This window comes from Schistocerca nitens, chromosome 1 (genome assembly GCF_023898315.1).
Source record: "Schistocerca nitens isolate TAMUIC-IGC-003100 chromosome 1, iqSchNite1.1, whole genome shotgun sequence".
NCBI lineage: Eukaryota > Metazoa > Arthropoda > Insecta > Orthoptera > Acrididae > Schistocerca > Schistocerca nitens.
Genome location: NC_064614.1, coordinates 302499346 through 302519938, shown reverse-complemented (window position 1 = coordinate 302519938; position 20593 = coordinate 302499346). Strand labels below are relative to the sequence as shown.

General features: G+C 39.7%; 1 protein-coding gene across 3 annotated transcripts in view; it reads left to right on the top strand.

The window, feature by feature from the left end:
* Positions 1–20593, top strand: part of LOC126248330 (cytosolic purine 5'-nucleotidase) — a 432318-nt gene that overhangs the window by 340784 nt on the left and 70941 nt on the right. For all 3 annotated transcript variants that reach the window (XM_049949235.1, XM_049949227.1, XM_049949244.1), the window contains exons 3-4: positions 6074–6191; positions 6721–6816. In XM_049949235.1, coding sequence (XP_049805192.1) covers positions 6074–6191; positions 6721–6816 — 214 coding nt within the window. The remainder of the gene's footprint in view (positions 1–6073; positions 6192–6720; positions 6817–20593) is intronic.

The following is a 20593-nucleotide window of genomic DNA, read 5'->3' as shown; positions in this document are numbered from 1 at the left end:
TTGTATGGAAGTGGAACGTGGACTATAAGCAGACCAGGCTAGAAGAGAGAAGTAGTTTTTGAAATGTGGTGTTATATGCTGAAGATTTGTTAGATGACATAACTAGTGTGGAGATACTGAACAGAAGTGGTGAGAAAAGAAATTTATGGCACATATTGATTAAAAGAAGGGACTTATTGATAGGACACATCCTAAGGCATCAAGTAATCATATATTTTTTTTGGGGGGGGGGGGGATAAAAATTGAATGGGGAGACCAAGACTCGTCCACAGTAAGCAGCTTCAAATGGATGTAGGTTACTGTAGTCGTGTAGAAATGAAGAGCCTAGCATAAAGCACACTAGTGTGGAGACCTGCATCAAACAAGTCTTCAGGTGGAAGACAACAACAATCAATAGTAAAATTTACTGACATACAACCAGTGCTTACTTAAAATTCTGCTCTGTTATGCTTACATACCCCACTACTGAGACCACTTTAGCCATCTTCCTTACTTTTATTTCTAAACCACAATTAGTAGTTTATAAATGTTAGAATTGGGTATTTTTAAAGTTTTGAGGAGCATTTCACAGCTATTTCTTTTCTGTTATCTATGGTAATGCTACAGAAAATCAGTCAGTTGCTTTAATGGGTGTTAAATGAAACTTTCCTTACGCTGGTGCATTTTGATGGACTTGAAAAATTAGAGACTATCCCAGTGTAATAACTCCTTGTATGATTCTTGGTTGTAACATAGAATGTTTTCTTATAAACTGTGCAATATTTCAGTGAGACAGCTACTCATCATCTTTAGGTATGACAGTAGTGAGCTTAGTGGCAAGCCAATTTGTAGTCCAGCTCACTAGAAAAGTGAAGATGTCTCAAAGAGGGAGAGGCTGCAATGTAATTGCAGGGGAAGTTGATATCCATAGCCCTCTGCCAGGGAAGTAAACTGTGAATCCCAAGCTGTCTGATGCAGTGTGCAGGAAGGTTGGTCACCAACCACAGAGCATATTGTGTGCACTAGAGCAAGTTGTTCACATCCATCCTAACTGTCCTGTTTATGAAGTGTGATCTCCCTGGATTCATTACTTTGTGACCAATGGTGTCTTTCACGCTATCGGTGCTGGCTCATACACTTTGCAAAGCAGAGTTCACATGACTCTATTAAGTACCATCAATATTTACTGTAATCAAATGTAACCAATATAATTATGAAGCCAAATTTAATGATTGTAGAGTAATTGCAGTAGGAAAAAACAGCAACTGAAATTATATATGATGAAAAAGACAAAACATGCAAAGAAAGTACAGCTTCACGATGAAAAGAATGTGCTAAGTCCATCACTTTTTGGCAGGCTTTTTGTCCCTTCTTTGTGGTATTTAGCTTCAGAACTTTCTTTTTGCTTGTCTTGGATTTTGTTTCATTTTGTGGTAGATAGGAGCACAAATTTATTGCATTTTGACCATAAAACTGTTTAAGTTCTTTAAAGTCTGCATATTTTTCATAAAATATTGACAGGGGCTTTGAAAATATACCCTTAGAATTACTTACTTGCAAAACACTCTTGATTTACCTTACAAAAAGTTTCGTATTGAAAATTGTTCGATAGGGCCATAAGAATTTGTCAGTTTCCTTTGCTTGATACTCAGGCTCGACATGTCCTTGCAGAACACTCGAAACATTCCAAATCTACTGGCATTCAGGCTCTTTTTTTGGTAACTCTGCAACTCTGAAGTTTTTTATCACATTCCATCTAAGAGCCTGTCAACGGCTTTGCCGCAGTGGTAACACCGGTTCTCCATCAGATCACTGAAGTTAAAGCACTGTCAGGCTGGGCTAACACTTGGATGGGTGACCATCCAGTCTGCCAAGTGCTGTTGGCAAGTGGGATGCACTCAGCCCTTGTGAGGCAAACTGAGGAGCTGCTTGATTGAGAAAAAGCAGCTCTGTTCCCGTAAACTGACATATAGCTGGTAGAACGGTGTGCTGACCACGTGCCGCCCCCCCCCCCCCCCCATATCTGCATCCAGTGACATGTGTGGGCTGAGGATGACACAGCGGCCGGTCGGTTTCATTGGGCCTTCCAAGGCCTCTTCGGACGGGGCTAGTTAGTACCTAACAGTGTACCCATATCGCAAGTAATATTTTGACATTATCTAATCTCGTAATGATATTAACAGCTTAGTGAAGATGTAAGAACACTGCATAGGTTTATTCTGTCCTGAGCACAAATCAAAAAAATATTACAGATACCCTTACTTTTTGATCAAGGATTTGTCTCACATAATTGTGCAAAAAACTAATAACTTGATTCACTCCTCTGTTTCCCACATCTTCGGTGTAAGGATAATATATTTCATCACTGTTGAACATTTGATGAGGGTGGAAACTGTAGAATGATAATTGACACTAGTTTAACAAATATCGTTAGTGCTGACATTTGGCAGGGATAGGTTTTCTATTGTAGTCCATGCATATTGCTTTATTTTCCGCCATCTTTTTTACTTTCGTGAATAAAATTTAATAACCTTTACTTGTGAACCTTGTCTACCATACAAAGTTCTTTAATTTGTAATTTCTAACTTTTATTTTTCACAGATATTTTATAACAGCTTTGCATTCAAACCTTTTAATTCTGCTTGAAATTTGTCAAATGTTGAGCAGCTATCAGTTCGTAAGTACCCAAATGATAAGATGAATTTGTTGTTCAATATTTCCGGTGTAATTGCATAGGCTTCTGTGGCCAGAATCAGTTGACATAAAAGCTTTTTAAGTATTGACTCACATTGTAATGTAAATGCTATACTGGAGAACCAACATTTCGGCTGTGGTTACCGAGGCATTCTTCTGGGTCTGCGGTACTCAGAAAACTTTTATGTTAATTTTCCAGTATGTCTCAAATGCAACAGGAAGTTCAGGCTATTTTTCTTTATATACTATATGGCATTTTTTATTGATGCCTCCTCCTCTTAGGATTAATTCTAAGGCCAGTTTGCATTCTTGCCTCTTTTGCTTCTGGGAGGTGTTCCCTTATCCTGTATACTTCAGTGTATAGTATGCAGTCTGCACTTTGCTATTCTATGCAAAGCAGTGGAGGCCTTTTGACAAACAGAAGTTTCACTCATTTTATCATCTTGTTTGTTTCTTACAATGTATCAGAAAGAGCAATCTCTGGTATTAGAATTGTCATACCTAGGCCTTCCACAATCAATTAATCTCACAGAAATTAAGCTGGTTCAATAGTAAGATTTATTATTCCAGTTACCTAACAAATTAAATTTCTCTTTTGTGGGGTTTGATTTGTTAAAAACACTCAAACACTGAGCACTTGCAGTCACTACATAGTCATGAGACATTGCCCTAAGGTACCCACAAACAGTACTCATTCTGCAATAACATTCTCTATTTTGATCTGATTGAGTAATGGATGGCTTCTCACCTTCATCTTGTGATGATCCACACATTTTAAACATCCAAAGAGGACCACACTACTCTCACACTTCAAACTTAACATTATTGCTATCGGGAAACAGCTCAGAGTAAAAAACTCAACCAATCACATTTGCAGTCACAACCTAAGTGACCTAACAGCTGTAATGTGAACTGTGGTAGCAAACCTTGGACTTCCCCCATTCTTTCTGTGAGAAGACCGACTTAGAATGTTCTTTCCATTACCACTAAGAGTGGAACTCATTGTATCTCAGTGACTTGGCACGTTATTTGAAAGTAATTTTAACTGCCTTGTAGTACCAATGGCTGGCCATCAGAATGTGCCATAAACTCATTTCGTAATAAAATGGACGTACTGTTTTTCCCGTGGCTTCCAAACAGTATATGACTGGTTAGTTGCCCACCCATTACATGATTTGATTTGCTGGAATTCATTAACAGTACTACGAACAGCTGACCTCCTGCAATGGAAAACAGCTTTGTTTTAATGATTTCCACCCCAAATCTTGTATTACGTCTGCACTTTTGTGTGAATTGAAGTATTTATTATATATTGTGTTTGATGTTGTCAGTTGGCCTAACAACAATAAAACTGAAAGTAACCAAATGCACTGAAATGAACAGAATGTATTGAAGAAAATAAAATTTGTGAAGATACAATGACACATGTGGAACCATCTGTAAAAATGAATGTTTAACCCAGGTCCAGTGGTATGTCCAGACAGCCTAATAGTTATGGTGAATGAATATTGTAAGCAAGAAATTCAGGGTAGAGTCGTGGTCTGAATTAGATTTTTAATTGTTGCTACATATTCATAACATCTACATATACATCTACATAGCAACTCTGCAAATCACACTTAAGTGCCTGGGAGAGGGCTCATTCAACCACCTTCACACTAATTCTCTAATATTCCACTCTCAAACAGTGCACAAAAGGAAAGGACACCTTTATTTTCCCGTTTTAGCCCTGATTTTCTCTATTTTATTATGATTATTTTTTCTCCCTTGGTAGGTCAAGGTTGTCAAAATATTTTCACATTTGGAGGAAAAGGTTGGTGATTCAAATTTCATAAGAAGGTCCTGCTGCAATGGAAAACAGCTTTGTTTTTAATGATTTCCATCCCAAATCTTGTATTATGTCTGTGACAATCTCTCTCCTATTTCTCAATAATACTAAATGTGCTGCCCCTTCTTTGAACTTTTTCAATGTACTCCACTAATCCTATCTGGTAAGGATCCCACGCCATACAGCAGTACTTCAAAATAGGACGGACAAGTGTAGTGTAAGCAGTTTCTTTAGTAGATCTGTTGCATCTTCTAAGTGTCCTGCCAATAAAATGCAGTCTTTGGTTCGCCTTCCCCACAACATATTCTATGTGTTCTTTCCAATTTCAGTTGTTTGTAATTGTGGTTCCTAGGTATTTAGTGGAATTTATATCCTTCAGATTTGATTGGTTTCCATACTTTCCATTGTTTAGGGTCAACTGCCAATTTTTGCACCATTACAGATATCTTATCTAAATTGTTTTGCAATTGTTTTTTATCTTCTGATGACTTTACTAGATGATAACTAACAGCATGATCTGCAAACAATCTAAGACAGCTGCTCAGATTGCCTCCTAACTGATTTATGAAGATAAGGAACAACAGAGGGCCAATACCACTATCTTGGGGAATCTCAGAGATCACTTCTGTTTTATTTGATAACTTTCCATGAATTACTATGAACTGTGACCCCTCTGACAGGAAATCATGAATCCAGTCACATAACTAATATGATATTCCATAAGCACCTATTTGATTTCAAGCCACTTGTATGGTACAGTATCAAAAACCTCCTGGAAATGAAATTATTATATAAAACCAGATAATACTATAATTGTAATAGTTTTAGTGTTATAAAATTACAAGGAGGGAAAATGGCTGGCTAGTACTTATCTTCTCGTAAGATGGGTCCCTCTCAACCAGATGTGTGGGTGACCTGCACCTCCTTCCAAAACCAGCCCTACCTATCTATCCCTTATTCCTCCTTGAGGTAGGAACTAACAGTTATGAAAGCTAGAATAGATCTCCTTTCATATGTTTCTATTGGTAGTACATAGAATATTGCTTCATGAAGGTTAGTGCTAATCAGCCATTCTATTTTCGTGTAATTTTTTAGTGTTGTAAAGTGAATTTGCCTTTTGATAATTTTGGTGTTGCTAGACCTTTATTACACCAGACAATGTCAAACACATTCTACAATAATTAAGTCAATCTATATCAAAGTACTGAGTGAGTGAGTGTGTGTGTGTGTGTGTGTGTGTGTGTGTGTGTGTGTGTGTGAGCCGGCCGAAGTGGCCGTGCGGTTAAAGGCGCTGCAGTCTGGAACCGCAAGACCGCTACGGTCGCAGGTTCGAATCCTGCCTCGGGCATGGATGTTTGTGATGTCCTTAGGTTAGTTAGGTTTAACTAGTTCTAAGTTCTAGGGGACTAATGACCTCAGCAGTTGAGTCCCATAGTGCTCAGAGCCATTTGAACCATTTTTTGTGTGTGTGTGTGTGTGTGTGTGTGTGTGTGTGTGTGTGTGTGTGTGTTTATTACCCAAATTGTGAGAATATTCTTGTTAAGGTAATTATTCGCATCTTTTTTTTTCCAGAGTACAAATCTCCACAGTATGAGAGATTAGGATTTAATTTAGTAAAAGAACGGCTTGTATCTCTTGGATATCCTCAAGAAATACGAGAGTTTGTCTATGATCCATCTTTCCCCATAAGGTAAGAAGATGAGTGTGTACATATTTCTGTGTGTATTCTGTCTGCAAATGAAAACTCAAAGGAGCAGTAGAATGTTATTTGATTTTTATTGATTCCAGAAATCTCGGCGTGTTAGTAGTACACATAGATATAGACAGGTCGCATTTAAGTTACATACATAAATAAATAAATATATACTTTTTTGAGATATTCAGTTGCATACATGCATAAATATAGACATTTTTAAGATTTACACTCATATAAAGTATATGTTCGTAGATAGTCATCATTCTTACAATATGTTCACACACAGTCATCAGATAAAAATTACAGAGTAATGCCGGTATACATTATATTGTCACATGTGCAGATAAGTCATAACAAGGAACAAACAGTTAGATCTATTAAGTGAGGCAAATAAGTCAGGTGAAAGTGAAATAGTAACACACATATTAAGGTACATAATTGAAATCATCTAACACAAAAGTGTTGTGTAGAAAACTCTGCACCATTTCATACTGTGTTAAATTTATTGGCTTCTTTCTTTCAGAGGACTTTGGTTTGATACACTTTATGGGAATCTTCTAAAAGTTGATGCATATGGGAACATATTGGTTTGTGTTCATGGATTTAATTTCCTGAAACAGTAAGTATGTACACAAAATATTGAAATTAATGTCATGCATGGCTTCCAAAAGGAATAAAAATTTCTAAATTTCCATATTTACTAACACAAAATATTTTCTAAATCTTTTGATAAAAAGAAAATAAATTGTTAATTACATAAAAAGGAATAATGTTGCTTTAATCATATTAAGAATTTCATTAAGAGTACTACAGTGGAACTTCAGTTTTACATTTCTGATTTTAAGTTTTTCATGATTCTACACCATAAATTCTTAGCTCCTGTGAAAAACCCATAAAATGAATGCTAAAAATTCCCCGATTTTATATTTCTTCCTAGTGAGGTTTACCTCAGTTCTAAGGTCTTACTCAACATCTCACTTGACTTCATCCCGTTTTTCTTCCTATTGACATTTGATGTGACAGAATGAGTTATAAGTGGCAGTTCACACCATGGGTGATGGGGGAATTAAGGGAATATTTTAGGCCATTGTGGAGAGAGGAGATGTGAGAGGAAATGTGATGGAATTAACAATCGGTGTTGCCAGCACAACTTGCAACATTCAGCTTCACCGCCCAATTATGATACAACCACTGTTAGGTTGCAGCAGTAATGGGAAAACAAGACAGTCGACGCGAAGTGTTCCGGTCCGAGCCCATACATGATGAACTGGCCCAACCAGCACCTTTTCTTGTGCAACTTATGTCTCTGTCTCATCTTTTTACATGTACACTCCTGGAAATTGAAATAAGAACACCGTGAATTCATTGTCCCAGGAAGGGGAAACTTTATTGACACATTCCTGGGGTCAGATACATCACATGATCACACTGACAGAACCACAGGCACATAGACACAGGCAACAGAGCATGCACAATGTCGGCACTAGTACAGTGTATATCCACCTTTCGCAGCAATGCAGGCTGCTATTCTCCCATGGAGACGATCGTAGAGATGCTGGATGTAGTCCTGTGGAACGGCTTGCCATGCCATTTCCACCTGGCGCCTCAGTTGGACCAGCGTTCGTGCTGGACGTGCAGACCGCGTGAGACGACGCTTCATCTAGTCCCAAACATGCTCAATGGGGGACAGATCCGGAGATCTTGCTGGCCAGGGTAGTTGACTTACACCTTCTAGAGCCCGTTGGGTGGCACGGGGTACATGCGGACGTGCATTGTCCTGTTGGAACAGCAAGTTCCCTTGCCGGTCTAGGAATGGTAGAACGATGGGTTCGATGACGGTTTGGATGTACCGTGCACTATTCAGTGTCCCCTCGACGATCACCAGTGGTGTACGGCCAGTGTAGGAAATCGCTCCCCACACCATGATGCCGGGTGTTGGCCCTGTGTGCCTCGGTCGTATGCAGTCCTGATTGTGGCGCTCACCTGCACGGCGCCAAACACGCATACGACCATCATTGGCACCAAGGCAGAAGCGACTCTCATCGCTGAAGATGACACGTCTCCATTCGTCCCTCCATTCACGCCTGTCGCGACACCACTGGAGGCGGGCTGCACGATGTTGGGTCGTGAGCGGAAGACGGCCTAACGGTGTGCGGGACCGTAGCCCAGCTTCATGGAGACGGTTGCGAATGGTCCTCGCCGATACCCCAGGAGCAACAGTGTCCCTAATTTGCTGGGAAGTGGCGGTGCGGTCCCCTACGGCACTGCGTAGGAACCTACGGTCTTGGCGTGCATCCGTGTGTCGCTGCGGTCCGGTCCCAGGTCGACGGGCACGTGCACCTTCCGCCGACCACTGGCGACAACATCGATGTACTGTGGAGACCTCACGCCCCACGTGTTGAGCAATTCGGCAGTACGTCCACCCGGCCTCCCGCATGCCCACTATACGCCCTCGCTCAAAGTCCGTCAACTGCGCATACGGTTCACGTCCACGCTGTCGCGGCATGCTACCAGTGTTAAAGACTGCGATGGAGCTCCGTATGCCACGGCAAACTGGCTAACACTGACGGCGGCGGTGCACAAATGCTGCGCAGCTAGCGCCATTCGACGGCCAACACCGCGGGTCCTGGTGTGTCCGCTGTGCCGTGCGTGTGATCATTGCTTGTACAGCCCTCTCGCAGTGTCCGGAGCAAGTATGGTGGGTCTGACACACCGGTGTCAATGTGTTCTTTTTTCCATTTCCAGGAGTGTATTTCCAATTTACCGTATTTAGCAACAACATCAATTGTCAACCTTTAAAATTAAACACTGAATCTCAAAGAATATACTTGGTCATAATCAAGGAAACATCACCCATTTCCGGCTAGTGAACTCTTGTTGGCTGGCAACTTGTTAAGCCATCCAATAGCCAGTGCAGCCACCACACCTCACCAACTCATGAAAATGAGCTTGCCTAATGGATTTGTGGAGAGGGGTAGTGGCCCTTCAGTGACGGGAGTGCAGGTAGGGGTGAAAGCATTTTGTGAAATGCTGAAAATATACTTTACGTACAGATGATGTGCTGTGACAGAAATGTCACACGGAAATAGAACAAGGGTTTTGCAGTAGCACAATGATGTGCTGTGATAGAAATGTCACACGGAAATAGAACAAGGGTTTTGCAGTAGCACATTTTAAAGAGTTTTGTGTTCAAAACTGACATGATACAGTTGCAACAACTACAAGGGGCATTTGAAAAGTCCATGCAAAAATAAAAACTACTTACGTGTTTGGGGTAAACATTTTTCATTTTTCGACATAGTCTCATTTTAGACTTATACACTTTGTCCAACACTGTTCTAATTTGTTGATCCCTTCCAGATAATAGAAATTGTCCAAGTCTGCAAAATAGCTATTAGTTGCCGCAATCACCTCCTCATTTGAATAAAATCTTTGTCCCACCAGCCATTTCTTCAAATTGGGGAACAAATAGTAGTTTGAGGGAGTCAAGTCTGGAGAATAGCGGGAATGTGAAACGAGCTGAAATCCTGTTTCCATTAATTTTGTGATCACAACTGCTGAGGTGTGTGCTAGTACATTGTCATGATCGAAAAGGACTTTTTTGCGGTCCAATCACCGACGTTTTTCTTGCAGCTTGGGTTTCAAACCGTCCAATAACGATGAATAATATTCATCTGTAATAGTTTTACCCTTTTCCAGATAGTCGATGAGGATTATCCCTTGCAAATCCCAAAAGGCAGTCACCATAACCTTTGCGGCCGAAGGAATGGTCTTCGCCTTTTTTGGTGCAGATTCTCCCTTGGTAGCCTATTGTTTAGATTGTTGTGTGGTCTCAGGAGTATAGTAATGTATCCACGTTTCATACACAGTGACGAAACGATGCTTAAAGTCTTCCTGAACAGCTGCAAACCATCCTTGCGACACTTCACACGATTCCGTTTTTAGTCAAGTGTGAGCAATCACCGAACCCATCTTGTGGATAGCTTTCTTGTGTCCAAATGTTTATGCAAAATATTCAGTCGAGAAGCCCACAGCACTAGCAATCTCACGCACCTTAACTCTTCTGTCATCCATCACCATAACATGGATTTTATCAATGATTTCTGGAGTCGTAACCTCCTCAGGGCGTCCATAAAGTTCAGCATCACTTGTGCCCATATAGCCACTCCAAGAATTTTGAAACCACTTATAAACTGCTCTAATTGAATATAATGTAAGATACCTGATGAACACTGCAACCAGGGAGACTGAAACATGCCAGTCTGCAATAGATAATATAATCACTGGTATTCGTCTTTATGATCTTATATCTTCTGTTATTATAAGTGCTTTGTCAGACCACCATGCAGTAGAACTAAGTGTGCACATAAAAAAGGTTCCTACACTCAGTTGCTATAGATATATTAGGATGAATACAGTCCAAAATATAACTCATTTGAATAATATGCTAAGGAATGTGGATTGGAACAGTGTTCTAACGACACTTCATGGTTACGGCAAATTCTCAAGTGAACTATTCTACATTCTTAACCAAGCCTGCCCATTAATAAAAAAGAGAATTCAGTCACATGCTGTAACCCGAAACTGATATCAAGTTCAGTCACTGAGGCTAGAGAAAAACTAAGATGGTATGAGTATGCTCTGTTAAATGACTTGAGCAATAAAAAATTAAAAGAAGAGTTCAAAAAGTATCACAAATACTATGTAGACCTCGTGATTTTGGAAAAACAGAAACATTTTGAAAGTGTCATTCAGAGTTCAAATAATATCTCCAAAACATCATGGTCACTAGTAAATAGAGAAATAGGTAAATCTGAGAAACATACAACTGAAAATCACTTACTGATAAACGGCACAATAGAAACTGATCAGAATAAGATAGCAGATCTATTTAAAAATTACTTTGCTTCTGTTGAATCCAGCATAAACAATCAGCTTAAAAATCATAAATACAAATTCACAGGAACACCAGTGTCAGGAAGTATATTTTTGATGCCAACAAGTAAAGAAGCAATAATTAAAATAGTGAGTAGCTTAAAGAATTTCCATGCAGCAGGATATGATGGTCTTAGTCTGGACACTCTTAAGAAATGTATACATAAAATTGCATCACCTTTATCAACAGTTACCAACTTGCATATGGAAGATGGTCTATTTCCAGATGAGTTGAAAATTGCTCGAGTTGTGCCTATTTTTAAAAAAGGAAACAGGAATCTAGTAGAAAACTTTCGACCCATTTCTGTTCTTCCAATAATATCCAAAATCTTTGAGAAAGTAATATACATAAGAATCTGGAACTTCCTGGTATGTAAAAAAGTGATTCCTAAGGGGCAGTATGGGTTTGTCAAGGGGTCGTCCACTATTACAGCAGCATCCAACTTAATCGAAAGCATCACTCAAGCAATAGATAATAAAGAACATGAGTGTGGCATCTTTCTGGACTTACAAAAAGTATTTGACTGTGTTGATAACGACCATATTGCTGGACAAACTGTGGAACTATGGCATTCGAGGCACAGCCCATAATCTGATGAGGTCCTACTTGACAAATAGGAAGCAGTTTGTGTCAATTAGCACTGCAGAGGGAGCATACAAATCAAACACCACTGACATAAATTTTGGTATTCTACAGGGGTCAATATTAGGACCACTTCTTTTTATTATTTATGTTAATGATATTCAGTCCATAACAAACCATGCAACAGCTATCTTTTATGCAGATGATACCACGTTAATATGCTGCAATCCAAGCTATTCGCAGCTCGAAGTAGAATCCAATACTGCAGCAGGCTTAATTCTGCAGTATTTTAACGAAAACAAACTAAAATTAAACACAAATAAATCTGTCTATATTGAATTTGATCTTGGGAAGCAAAAAACTCATAAAAACCAAATCTTAATGGGTGACGAATACATTAAAAAACAATACTCGACCAAATTTCTTGGCCTGACACTTGATGTGGAGTTATACTGGTCTGATCATGTGAATGATATTTGCAAAAAGCTAAGTACTACCATATATGTCCTAAGAAAACTGACACCTTTTTGTAACATCACCACTCTGAGGCAAATATATTTTGCACTATTTGAATTCCATCTAAGCTATGGGATAGAGGTGTGGGGATCCAGCAGTAAAGGTAATATGAAAAGTGTACTTATCTTACAAAAGAAGGCACTTAGAATTACAGGAAAGAAATGTGCCAGGGAGTTGTGCAGAAATTTGTTTCAAGAATTTAAAATTCTAACTGTTCATAACCTGTATGTGCTGAAGATAATCATGATGACAGTGAATAGTAACAAAACACTTAATAAAGAAATACACAATCATAACACTAGAGGTAGAGAGAGACCCCACATCATCTCTCATAGAACAACACACTATGAGAAAAGCCCTCACTATGCAGGCATAAAACTACTGAATTGCTTCCATCCTAATATCTCCAAATTGCCCATTACAAAACTAAAAACGAAATTAAAATTATGGCCCCTAAACAATCCTGTATATTCAGTAGTTGAGTTTTTAGATTTAGTAAACTCGTATGATGGAAGACCATCTATCTAAAAATATATGTAATCTCAGATCTTAGACTGTGTCTCAAACTGTAAATATTTGAATGTCAGATATGAATACTATGTCACAAACTGTAGATTCCTTAATCTAAGTATGGCAATAACAATTTTTTATGTATAGTCCATATATGTAACTCTGTTCTCTCAACTAAATTTAGAAAAAGTTGTGTAGATTAAAGTGCCAGCCAATAATATGTAACCCTAGTAAGTAAGGCTCTGACTTATCCAGAAGACTGGAACAAAGAAAAACCTTTTTGTAATCAGTTGAGGTTGGATCAAAATAAATAAATAAATAATCGAAGGTGCAGAATCACTGTAATGTTTATCAAGCTTCTCTTTAGTCTCTTGAGGCTTTTTGCCTTTCATAAAGTAACGTTTAATCACCACATGAAATTCTTATTCGTCCATTTTTTGACAATCACTTGATTTCCTTGATTCACATGAATGCCAAACACAAAGAAATTGACCAATATGGCTGAAACTTGGTATGCGTTCTTTCTAAAGATGCTACTAACTAAACATGACCTTGATAAGTGCCAATGGTGCCATCTCTCAGACTTTGCATGGACTTTCCAAATGCCCCTCGTACATCATCTACTCATGTATTTGCACCGCACACACAACACACTGTAGATTGTGAAGATTGGCAGCAATGACAGAGCATGAAGCAAAACTGTAGCATCTGAACTTGCTTTCAAATTTACACTTTGCACAGTGTACAGAAATTCACTGAGCTGACTTCTAACTAACTTGTAACATCAATTGGGGAAGTAAACTCATTTTTTCATGTCTGTGTTTCTGTCATCAAGCCTAAAATAGCACTTTAACAGTGGTGAGTATATATGCAGTGTGGCTTGCAAGAAAAGCATTAAACAATAACAGCAATGCTGACAAAGTATGTTGTTAAGCAGATGTCTGCATTTGTGCTGGTGATTTAACCACATAACTGCAGCGATGTTTTTGGTTTAATTCAACATGTTCATCAGTTTTTACTTTTTTCTGGGTGAGCACAAAGGATGATCTCTCAAAAACACATGTTATGAATATATAATTTGTGGTCACAGCATGTTGGAAAACAGCTCTATTACCTTGTACCCAAATACCATTTTCAAGTTTTTGATGAATTTTTACTTTCTGCTACACATCTGTGATTTTTTAAGAACTGATGAAATTCATTATGACAAATTAATATATAAACATTGTATTGTACATTTAATTTCCTTCACTTAGACAGATTTCATACAAAGCATTGGAAAAAATTGCGATTTTTAATCATATATGCTAGTTACATGTGTTTTTGCTCATATTTTGTGGAATTTTAACATTTTCCTCAATTTTGTGTTTTTTAAGCCTGGACCACAAGAAAATAAAAAATATGAGTTTCGCTGTATTGTCATTAGTGTTACTGCACTTATACATTTACGTTACTGCCTTTGTTCAGGCTTTCATTATAATACTCGTGTACTGTTCATCTACATTCTGTACAATGTGTGATAAAAAAAGTGAAGCACCAAGAAGGGGAGGAGGAAATGAAATGAAACTTCGTAGGTCCAGAGAGTATGTGATATTATTTCAGTGATACCAAATTAAGTCAAATTTTCAAAGAATTTCACAACATGAGCCCACTTATCCTTGTATGACATTGCACCACCTCTGTCCTGGATGTGTGCTATGATTCGGTTGTGATGAGTGTCATAAAGCCATTGTATCCTCTTCTGAGACAAAGTGGCTCACAACGCTGTAATTGGTCCTTCATAAACTAGATACTGGCACTGGGACAGAGTTGATGGCTAAACTAGTCCCACATATTATCTATCAGGCTCAAATCTAGGGGTCTCGCTGGCCATGGGAGTACCTCAGCATCACATAAACAGTTCATAGACACACCTCCCTTGTGTGAACAAGCATTGTGTTGTTGAAAACTTGCACTGTCATACTGTCACTTGAGAGGTTACACACGAGGACGCAGGAAGCTTTTGTACCGCCAAAGTTCCCTCAGTCACTACCAGCCTTGACCTAGAATCATAGCCAATGCCTTCCCACTACTTGACACCAGGAGTAACACCACTGTGTGTCTCAAAAACATTGGGAAAATGAGACGTCTTCCCAGTTCACTGACATATTTGCTGACAATGGTCATTGGGATGGTGCAGAACTGCAATTCATCCCTGAAAATAATGTGACACCATTAATCAGCAGTTCGTGATTCCCAGTTGTGGCATAATTCCAAATGCAGCCATTTGTGGTGTGATGTTAATGATGGGCTACATACGGGACAGTAATTCCCTAATCTGGCTGCTGCTAGTCTCTGACCAGTGGCACAGAATATTGCAGGGGATCCATTACTTGTTGATTTGAAGGGGTTATGATGTGCTTGGTACACAGTATGTTGATGCTCCCTTGTGTGATTAGCCTTATTCAACCAGAACTTTGACGACAAATATACCTGCCATCATGTTCCCATACAGTCCTTCATCAGACTACTGTCACATCTGAATGCTCCACAAATGTAGATGTTGCACAGTCTGATCAACTGGCCAAATAAAGACCCACAGTGATAGCCCTTTCAAACTCTTGTCAGGTACTGGTAATGCTGTCTCACTGAGTATGCAGCATCTCTGTGCACTTCACAGCGATCTCGCAACATCTGCCTCCGTTCATGCCCCTTATATACCTTACCAGGCCTGGTAACAACATCAGACATGAACAACACTAATGCACTATGGTGGCCATTCTACTCGTCACCGGGAATTGCAACTCTTAATCATCATCTACATACCCACCAGTGCTGTGTATGTGACATCTGACTACATTATATGGGTGTTCCCCGCCCCCCCCTTTTTTTTTTCAGGCAGTGTTTTTCAACATGTGTCAGCTCGCTTCTCATATCTGTGTTCACAAATTTCTTTTTTCTTTTTTGTATGTGACTGTTAAAGCTCCACACTTTTCTTTTCATACAGTTTCCTTAATTTTATATGGAATGTCAGATTTTCAGCTTTACTTCTGAGTCAGGCAATTTCACTTTTTTCATTCAGACTTATACTAGATTTAATATTTTGTAGACAAAATAGTATGCATTATATTTAAATAGTTACTGCCAGTATTAAATTTAAATGGAAAAGGAAATCAGCAATCATATGTGATTCAGTCTGTACTTTATATCTAAAATCAAAGATGATGTGACTTACCAAACGAAAGCGCTGGCAGGTCGATAGACACACAAACAAACACAAACACAAAATTCAAGCTTTCGCAACAAACTGTTGCCTCATCAGGAAAGAGGGAAGGAGAGGGAAAGACGAAAGGATGTGGGTTTTAAGGGAGAGGGTAAGGAGTCATTCCAATCCCGGGAGCGGAAAGACTTACCTTAGGGGGAAAAAATGACAGGTATACACTCGCACACACACACATATCCATCCACACATATACAGACCAAGCAGACATATTTAAAGACAAAGAGTTTGGGCAGAGATGTCAGTCGAGGCGGAAGTGAGGCAAAGATGATGTTGAATGACAGGTGAGGTATGAGTGGCGGTAACTTGAAATTAGCGGAGATTGAGGCCTGGTGGGTAATGGGAAGAGAGGATATATTGAAGAGCAAGTTCCCATCTCCGGAGTTCGGATGGGTTGGTGTTGGTGGGAAGTATCCAGATAACCCGGACGGTGTAACACTGTGCCAAGATATGCTGGCCGTGCACCAAGGCATGTTTAGCCACAGGGTGATCCTCATTACCAACAAACACTGTCTGCCTGTGTCCATTCATGCGAATGGACAGTTTGTTGCTGGTCATTCCCACATAGAATGCATCACAGTGTAGGCAGGTCAGTTGGTAAATCACGTGGGTGCTTTCACATGTGGCTCTGCCTTTGATCGTGTACACCTTCCGTGTTACAGGACTGGAGTAGGTGGTGGTGGGAGGGTGCATGGGACAGGTTTTAGACCGGGGGCGGTTACAAGGATAGGAGCCAGAGGGTAGGGAAGGTGGTTTGGGGATTTCATAGGGATGAACTAACAGGTTACGAAGGTTAGGTGGACGGCGGAAAGACACTCTTGGTGGAGTGGGGAGGATTTCATGAAGGATGGATCTCATTTCAACCAACCCATCCGAACTCCGGAGATGGGAACTTGCTCTTCAATATATCCTCTCTTCCCGTTACCCACCAGGCCTCAATCTCCGCTAATTTCAAGTTGCCGCCACTCATACCTCACCTGTCATTCAACATCATCTTTGCCTCACTTCCGCCTCGACTGATATCTCTGCCCAAACTCTTTGTCTTTAAATATGTCTGCTTGGTCTGTATATGTGTGGATGGATATGTGTGTGTGTGCGAGTGTATACCTGTCATTTTTTCCCCCTAAGGTAAGTCTTTCCGCTCCCGGGATTGGAATGACTCCTTACCCTCTCCCTTAAAACCCACATCCTTTCGTCTTTCCCTCTCCTTCCCTCTTTCCTGATGAGGCAACAGTTTGTTGCGAAAGCTTGAATTTTGTGTTTGTGTTTGTGTTTGTTTGTGTGTCTATCGACCTGCCAGCGCTTTTGTTTGGTAAGTCTCATCACTTTCTTTCTTTTTAGATATATTTTTTCCACGTGGAATGTTTCCCTCTGCTATATTAATAATACAATTTTGTTTATATACATACAATAAAATCGAACACTTAATTATCCCTTGCTCAAATTATTATTTCATCCTCTATGAATGCATCTTATTTAATGTGCATAATGGAATTTTTGGTGTTGTCATAAATCTTGTTGCTCACTCTGAGTCAGACACTGCAGGTGTCTGTTGTTCTACGGGAGGTATTTGATTTTCTTCCTACCACACATATCTGGGAGGCGTTCCCCGATCCGCCACCTGGGGATGTGCTCTGTAGGGATTTTAGGCTCCCCCGAGCATCTGACCTAGACTGGATGGCTGATATCACATGTGGAAAGCAACGGGAAGCTACCACATTACTATTCCTAAGGCGTACTTGACATGTCCTCTACGTGCAAAATAGTGATTCCAGAGGTAAAACATCCCCTTAATTGGATCTCCGGGAGGGGAGTACATCGAGGCTAATTGAAAGTGTAAAGATAAAGAAAAAGAAAAGGAAAGAGGAAAAGTTAAGGGTTGGTACATGGAATGTTCGCACCCTCTTACAATCTGGCAAATTGGAAAATGTGAAAGAAGGATGGAACACAACAGTATAGATATTCTTGGAATGTGCGAGGTGAGATGGGGAGGCAATGGTGGGTTACAGAGTGATGACTACAAACTATTTTATTTAGACAAGGAAAAAAAATGGAATGATTGGAGTAGCTATCATGATAAAGAAGGTAAAAACCATGATAACAAAGGTGGAATACATAAATAGCAGATTGATGATGCTGAGGTTGAAAGGTCACAAGAAAGATGTAGTTCTGATACAGGTCTACATGCCAACCACCAAACACAGCGACAATGAGACTGAGGAGTGCTGCAGCAGAATTGAATCACTGGTTGAGAGAGAGAAGAAAAAGGCGTGCATCATTGTAATGGGAGATTGGAACGTGATGGGTGGCAAAGGGAAAGACGGAGATGTGGTTGGAAAGTTTGGATTCAGTAACAGGAACAAAAGAGGTGTGAGAATGGTAAGATTTTGTAAGGAAAACTCATTGGTAGTTGTAAACACGCTTTTTGAACATCATAAAAGAAGACGGTACACGTGGACATCAAATATAGACAATAGAAGATACCAGATCAATTACATACTAAAACAGAGTAGATTCCGGACATGAATGAGAAGTACTAAGGCGTATCCATGAGCAGATCTTGGTTGTAGCAGATGTGCAGGTTAGATTGAAAAGAATGTTGCTAGGTAAAGTGAGAACAAAATTTAACATGGATGCTCTAAAGGAAGAAGGAATAACTAAAAAGCTTGAAAAAGAGTTGTGAGACAAGTGGAAAATTAGAGAAAAGACAGAAGGCGTAAATGAATAGTGGAACCAGTTCGGAGACACCCTGAAAGCAACCAGTAAAGATGTTGTTGGTGTGGTGAAGTGCAAGCGGAGAAGTAAACTGTGGGTTACCGATGACATGATCTTGAAGGTGGAAGAAAGGAGAAAATGGAAAAACACACAAAATGATGAAGGAAAAAGACAGTACAGAAGACTGAATAATGAGCTGAGAAGAGTAACTCTGATCAGGCCGGGGAAAAATGGACGAGAGAAATATGCTCAGAAATTGAGACACTGGAGAAAGAGGGCAAGTATGAAAAGATGTATCAAGTAGCCAAGGAAATAGTATTTCATGGAAGGAAGAACAAAACTAATATGGAGATAGAAGGGGAAAATGGAACTCTTGTAAGTGGCCCACATGTTGTTCAGAATAGATGGAAAGGATATATTGAAACACTCTATGAAGCAAATCAAAGACCTTCCAATCTGCAGATTGAGAAGGAAGATTCAATAAATGAAGATCGAAAAGGAGATTTTATCCTAGGTTCAGAGGTAAATAAGACATTGGGGAACTTAAAAATAAGAAAGCGTGTGGTGTAGATGGCATTCCAGCAGAAATCTCAAACAGATTAAAAGAAACGGGCGAAAATGAGTTGACCTCTCTTTGCAACTACGTCTATGACAAAGGGGAATGGCCAGAAGACTTTCCCTTAAGAATAATAGTTCCAGTTCCAAAGACTAATAGTCCCAAAAAGTGTGAAGACCACAGGACAATGAGCCTAATATCGCAGGCAGCAAAAGTAGTTCTTCGAACTCTGAATAACAGGCTATATGGAACTCTGGAGAGAACACTTGGTGAAGAACAATATGGTTTCATAAGGGGAAAGGGAACACGAGATGCCATTGGACTTCTAAGAACCATCGGCGAAAGATACATAGAAAAGGGCAAAGAAGCATATGCTGTCTACATAGACCTTGAATAGGCCTTTAATAGAATCCAGCGGGATAAGCTGTTATATATCTTTAAAAAGGAGGGAGTAAAGTGGAAGGAGAGTAGATTGATCACAAATCTGTACCTGAATCAGTAAGCTTTGGCACGAATAGGTAATGGTATCTCCGAAAACAGCAAGATTGGGAGAAGTGTTAGACAGGGCTGTTGTCTCTCGCCAGTCCTATTTAACATCTGTGTGGAAGAAGTACTGGAAAGCTGTTTGGATGGGACAAGAGGTGTCAGGGTAGGTGGGCAAAAAATAGAATTTATAAGATTTGCAGATGACATGACGATCTTCACAGAAAATCAAGAGACACTGACTTAAATGCTAAATGACCTGAATGAAGCCTGTGCAACATATGGTATGAAAATTAATAAAAAGAAAACCAAAAGCATGGTCATAGGCCTAAAGAAAAGAAAATTGAAAATTAAGTTGGGGTCAGAAATCGTAGAACAGGTAAGAGCATTCAAGTATTTGGGCAGTTGGATTAAAGAAGACACGGATTGCCAACAAGGTACCAAAGTGAGAATGGCTGTGGTAAAAAAAGTCATTTCAAAAGCGGAGAAGACCCCTAACTAGTTGTTTAAACAAGGAATTAAGGAAGTGACTGGTTAAGGGCTTAATATGGAGCGTGGCCTTGTATGGAGTAGAGATGTGGACTTTGAGAAAGCAGGATGAGAAGAGAATTGAAGCTTGTGAAATGTGGATATGGCGTGGAGTGGAGAAGATCAGCTGCACTGATTAAGTCAGGAATGAAGAAGTACTGACGACAGTTGGAGAAGAACGGAGGCTGCTGCTGATGGTGAGGAACAGGAAACTAAACTTGATAGGCCAAAATCTAAGAAGAGATTGCCTTCTAGTTGAAGCAATTGAAGTTTTCGTTCTGGGAAAGAGAGGGAAGGGTAGAAGAAGGTTC